This window comes from Coenobita brevimanus, chromosome 88 (genome assembly GCF_032717465.1).
Source record: "Coenobita brevimanus isolate Jiangsu-jjx chromosome 88, ASM3271746v2, whole genome shotgun sequence".
Lineage (NCBI taxonomy): Eukaryota > Metazoa > Arthropoda > Malacostraca > Decapoda > Coenobitidae > Coenobita > Coenobita brevimanus.
Genome location: NC_137041.1, coordinates 15,869,362 through 15,875,816, shown reverse-complemented (window position 1 = coordinate 15,875,816; position 6,455 = coordinate 15,869,362). Strand labels below are relative to the sequence as shown.

The 6,455-nt window shown below is 42.3% G+C and overlaps 1 protein-coding gene across 1 annotated transcript; it reads left to right on the top strand.

The window, feature by feature from the left end:
• Positions 1-968: 968 nt before the first annotated feature.
• On the top strand, positions 969-1,292 carry LOC145411217 (Y-box-binding protein 1-like). Its single transcript, XM_080281280.1, has one exon. It carries the CDS (start codon positions 969-971, stop codon positions 1,290-1,292), a length of 324 nt encoding a protein of 107 aa, XP_080137406.1.
• The last annotated feature ends 5,163 nt before the right edge of the window (positions 1,293-6,455 follow it).

Here is a 6,455-nt window from a genome sequence, read left to right as displayed (position 1 = left end):
CTGGCATGATATGCTACAATGAAATTACAGTATGGGAGCCTTTTGATTATATATAGTGTATTATAGGTGTCATTTTGTAAACTCAGCTTTCGTCAGTTTACTCATCTCTGTAAACATAACATAGAGACGAAACCTAGGCAATTTTACTAGAACCATCCATAAAACAGGATAACAGTGATTAAAATATTTGTCATTCGTTAGTATCGACAAAAGAAAGTAGATATGTAGCCGCAGGTTCGGCAGCACCTTTCCATATGCTGCCCTGCCTGACGTATGACTTTTCATAACAATACGGACGTGTTAGACGTCTTGATCATCTTAGTAACTAAATTCTAACATAAATAATGCTTTTAAATGTTTCCCTGGCTCCAATGCACAGTTTAGTAAGTTTACACTTCAACTCCTCGTACTTTGCTATGGTTATAGTGTCGTACCGCACTGCCGTTTGTTTGGATTACTATGGCTGATTCACCAACTAAGCAATCGTTCAGTACATTATTTTCAGTGGAACTGCTTACTTCTTTAAAGCATGCTAAAATACACACATAAGAAGTCGTGAAGGTAATCTCCTTTTACTAATTGCACACGATTTATTCAAATATATGTAAATAGACAGTACACTATTTTAGTCCCCAGGCTAAGATTCTCTGAGCCTGGTTATTTTTTCTTTACAGGTATATATGTATGCGCTGGATTGAATAGGAAAAAGACTCTTATAAATAGCAATATTATTATAAACTTAGTATTAGGTACAATTTCACAGGTCTTTAAAACCCCGCAAAAATATTTAATCGTGGCTGGGCGACAGTAGACCACCTGGTGGCAGACCTCTGAAACAGGGTTTGGTGAAGACTCTAATTGAGTAGAGAGGGAGAAATCACTGCTGGCAGCCATGGATGCTACAACCACTGCTATTGCCTGTGACCCATTGAGGGGGGCAACAAGCGGATTACAGTCTCAGCGCCCAGATGAAGCTAGTTTGTTTCAACGTCAGAGTGGGGTATGGTTTCAGCAAGCGCCAGGATTTTGGTGTTGATGTTTTTGTGCACCGCCAGGCTGTTGTTGCACCAAACCCACGGGACCTCCAGCACTTCCTTGGGGATGGTGGAACAGTGGAGTTTTGTCTCTTTGGGACTCTCAAGGGTCCTGAGGCTCAGGATATTAAAGGCCAGGAGGCGTGGCCGTGCAGGGTTCTACCCATGCACGGCAACGTCTCATGGCCCAGGGACGCCAGACCAGGGATCCTGGGAGTCCTAGGGAGATCAACACCATCGTGGACATGTGCTTCATGATGGCGAAGGCATTTTGCGTGGGTGACAAGAGGGCTTTACGCATTCATCTCCCCAAGGTCTTTGAGGAGAATGGCCTGCCTCACTTTGTCATCCCCAAGTGCTTCGCCCAAGATGTGCATTCTACCCCTCGTCACCAGGAGTGTCGGACCTGGCCACTGCAGCCCTGCCACTCCCCAAGCAACACCGTGGAAGAGGCTGCGGCTGGATGCGCCCCACAACCAGAAGAATACCACAACGATCCCAGACCTGGCTCCGGACATGTCTATGATTCAGACTGCTGCTGAAGTTTACCAACCACCGTCAAAAACCAAGGAGGGGGGGTGACTCTTCTGGCTCCGTCTCTATGGCTGAGGATGCGTCAACTGGATCCTCGGCCGGGGAGGGGGTTGATGAGACCTCCCATCCTCAGGCAGAGAAGGGCAACTCATCTCGCCCTCCTATTGTGCATTCCAAGGATCAGCTAGATGTGTCCTCCTACTGTCGCCTCTTGACACTCGACGCCTACACTCAGTCGTACCACCTCGGCATCACAACCTGTTCCACATTGTATGATCTTCTCCAGGAAGCTGACCTGGATGGGGGGATTCCATCTAGTCTGAATGCCTGGGAGGAGGTGCATCTAGCTGATCTTCGAGCTTTCTACTTCATGCTGCCTCCACTCCTGGCCTTGTAGACTGGCCGTCTTGTGTAATGACCGTGCTCTGTTGTCTTGTTTCTGTTCCGGTGACCTTACTTGGAATAATGCCCCTCACAGTGGGCAATGGCCATAAAACCTTAACCAAAAAAGAGAAAAAATTCACTTGTCCACAGATTTGCACCTTCTCTTATTGGCTGACGTAATTATCTTCCTGATGATAATCTGGCGACCTATGTCAAACAGTATGTTCATATATATTCCTATTTTTCACAGCGACCCTGGACGGCTCTTGGGTGGTGATTGAAAGGGGACGGTTCTATGGACAAATTGGCTGGTATGGAGAATACTTCCTCAATGAAATGCTTTACACTAACTTGATATAAAATTGCTATCTCTCCATCTTGAATGCTAAGCTAGAAGAATGGATTAAAATTAGAAGACACTAAGAAATGCCATGGAAGGATCTAGTGCTGAAGTACTGTCTTTATCTCATGGCCTGCTTGAATAAAGCTATAATTTGAACTAAGTCAGTGGAAAAGATCTACCCATATTGTGACTGGATTATCCCAATAAGCTCAGGGACGTCCTTATTTATCATTCTTATCATCCTTTGACGATTATAATCAATATTGAATAGATTTTTTACTGGGAGGGTTAGATGTGGCAACAATATAATCGTCAGTACAGGAGGCCTTTCCTTATACTCTGTTCAGTTTAATTAGACCTTATATTGCCATCTCTCCATCCTGACTGTCGACTTAGTATGAGACATTAACGCAGTAATATGCTGCAAATCATGAAGCAGTTCTATGAAAAGGACGCAGGGCTTTTTTTTTTTTTGTGCAAGAAAGAAGAAACCAAAAGCCACAGGCCCACAAATTGTTCCCTGCAGGAAAAAAAAAAAAAGAACAAGATAACAGAAACTTTCGTTCATTTCGTGAGACCTGGACACACTGCGTTTAAATGACTGGAGGTCATAAACAGTAAGAAATACACAGACAGTCCCAGAGTTGACCTGTTGCATACATGAAGGACTGGGAGTAACGGTTAACTCTTGTATTAGAAAGCTGGACAGAGAAAGGATGAGAGTTTGTTGCTAGACAGGTGCTACGCGCCCATCGTAGTGGTGGGGGCGTGCAAGCAGATAGTTCAGGGGAGCAGTGACCATTGAAGTAGCGATATAAAAGAGATAAAAATGAAAGAGTGAGGCGAAGAGACAGATGTTGAAGGGAATCAGTAAAAGGAGGAGAGTTAATGAGACGAAAAGCCTTTGACCCACCTTGTTGAGAAGTGTTGCATGTGGGGAGCCTCCCCACACATGAGAGTTGTACTCTACTCAGGGACTAATAAAACCCGTGTATAAAGTTAACAACTGTGCAGGGGTAAAGAAGGTAAGGAGTCTGCTTAGCACACCTAATTTCTTACAAGAGATGTAACATGATCTTTCCAAGATAAATCCCGAGAGAATGAAACCCCAAGTATGTTTAAAGATGATGCAGGATGAAGATGGTGGTGGTTGTAAGCAGTAATTCCCTGGGTTTAGGAGGCTTTTATTCTTTTAGTATTAAGGTTAGTTTTTGTTTTTGTTTTTCTCCCTACGGCAAGTATTGAATCACTGTAGCCAGGGTACTTTGGCAAACGACGATTTTGTTCACCTAATGTGAGTCCATGACAGTTTCTTTATGTTAATTTGTATATTAGTTACAGCACCTGTGTCGATAATCATTCCCTTAATACGATGACGTAATTTTCTGTTTTTTACTGTGTTCATTAATTAATTTATTCATTTGTCTGTGTTGCCTGCAGTTATCCAGCTTAGGAGATACTTTTTAAACTAAAACAGTTAGATAATGACGCACAATTCATTAACTCATTTAAATAATACATCTACCCAGAACTGAGTATAATCCCTGAACGTCAGTTCGGCTTTGGAACAGAATTTAACGAAGGCTGTATGTCTCTTTTCCAGTTTAAAGTATCTCCTAAGCTAAATAAAATCGCCTTGTAGCTGCAGCAAGGCAAAGACGGGCTTGTACTGAAAGGTTAATCCTCTTCAGCCCAGTGAGGTCATGATATAATTTTATCCTCACTTTTGCTGCTACCTGGCGACTTTATTCACATTACTGAAGACGTCTGGTAGTGAAGGAATCAGTCAAGGCTTTATGTGATACCTTCAATTTCAAAAGTCTTTCTTGAGCTGTATAAAGTCATCTGGAAATTATTACAAGACTAAATAAAACAAAGGTCATTGGATCGAAGAGGTTCAGTGCATTATATCAGAGCTAGTTGTAGCATCTGGTGCATCTGAAACATGGACCCAGTGAACTGTAAGCTTAAGTTGCCCCACTCTACGGTCCAACGTCCTCCTTTCGAGAGATGGGGGTGTACAGTTAAGCCACCTGGTTATATTGGTGCCACCACGTGATGGAGTCCCTCTCCTGCACCGTTCTTAAAACCATAACAAGCATTATTTAGACCACTGCAGTGCCATCCTTACCGATAAAGCGGATGTGCAGTTTCTTCCTGTGTTTTCAGAGAAAATATGGAAACCACATGCTCAATCCTGCGATATCTATGCCGATTTCGCTGAAATCCATGTGCTCACTTTCTACTATTTCTGAGCGATTTTATTTTTGGAAAGGGAGCTGAACCCCCCAGAACCACTGGGAGGGTCATGCTCCCCAAACATTGCATTACAGATAGGAGTCCATTGTTCAACTTGTGCTAAGATACCAAAGCCATGTCTGCAGTTCTTTCACAAATTCTTGGACTTTTTAATTTTCTGAGTAGGGCTGTTCCCTCCTAAAAATCATGCCTGGAAACCCGTTTATAGTGGAAAACCTTCCCAATGGCCTTGGAAAATGTCATTAAAAATCTGAGCATTTTTTATTATTTTATATCGCATTACTGATGACAGTCCATTACACAATATGTACTAAGATTTAAAACCATACCTACGCTCCTTTCAATATTTCTGAGCATTCTTAATTTGTTTCTTTTGGGCTTCCCCTCCTTCCTAAAAAATAATGGATGGGAAAATGTATAAAATGGAAGAAATTTTGAGTAATCAGAATAACTCATCTGGAAGCTTTATCCAAATTTTACCCATGCCTGATCCTTTTTTTTTTTTTTTTTTTTTTTGGGTAGGGACATGATCCCCCCAAAAACTTTCTATATCTGATCCTTTTTTTCCCCGTAGGGGGCTGACCACCACATGAATCACTGGAGAGGTATCACCCTTCTCAAATATTGATGAGCAGTTTCTTCTTGTGCATTCAGAGAAAAAGTGGAAACTGCAAACCTAATCCTGCGATATGTATATAGATTTCGTTGAAATCCATGTGTTCACTTTCTCATATTCCTGATCGCTTTTAATTTTGGGAGGGGGCTGACCCCTCCAAGAATCACTGGGGTTTTATGCCCTCTAAATGTTGCATTACGGATGAAAGTCCATTGTACAGCATGTACTAAGGTATCAAAACCATACCTGCCCTCCTTTTACTATTTCTGAGAATTTTTTATTAGGTGAGGGAGGCTGACTCTCTTAAGTCAGGGCTGGAAAATTTTATTCACTGGAGAAGCTTCCCAGTAACCAACCGGACTCACTTGGACAGTTTTATTCAAGTATTTCTCCCATTTCTGATTGCTTTTATTTATGGAAGGGGGCAGACCTCCCGAGAATCAATTGAGGAGGGGGGGTAGAGGCGCGCTCCCTAAATTTCGCATTACGGATGAGAGTCCATTCCGCAACACGTACTAATATATCAAAGTCATAATTATCTGCCCTACTTCCCTTATTTTGTATTCTTTGTTAGTTGTGGAGGAGGGTTGAACACCCTAAAACTATTGGCGAAAATTTTTATGTACTTGAGAACACTATCAACTAACCAGTTGAACTGACCTGAGAAGTTACGTTGAAGCCTCCCTGCTCACTTTCCCTTACTTCTGATCATCTTTATTATGGGGAGAGGGACTGGCCTCTTCAGAATCACTGGCTGGTTACGCACCCGTAATATCAGATTGCAGATGAGTCCATTATATAACATACTACGATACCAAAGCCATATCTGCCTTCTTATCATTGTTTCTGAGAATTTTATATTTGGGTAGGGGGCTGGCCCCCCCTAAGATTCATGGCTGGAAAATTGTATAGCGTGGAACACCTTTCCAGGAACCCGATGGACACACCTGAGAAGTTCCATTCCATCCATCTGCTCACGTTCTCCTATTTCTGATCATTTTTAGTTTTGGAAAGGGGGTCTGATTACTCAAGAATCATTGGGTGGGTCACGCTTCCCAAATATCGTGTTACAGACAAAGGTCTATTGTACAAAATAAACTGTTTTACGATACATAGCTGCCTTGCTTTTATGGCTAGGAGGCTGACCCACCCAAAAGTGTTTTTTTTTTTTTTTTTTTTTTTTTTTTTTTTTATAGCAGAAAACATTTCCTAGGACCCGACGAACTCACCTACAAAGTTTCATCCAAACCCATCAAATAGCCTTGAGGAGTTAAAGCGCGCGCGC

Excerpts from the sequence above, each read along its gene's own strand:
- LOC145411217 (XM_080281280.1), top strand. The coding sequence starts at position 969 with ATGAAGCTAGTTTGTTTCAACGTCAGAGTGGGGTATGGTTTCAGCAAG.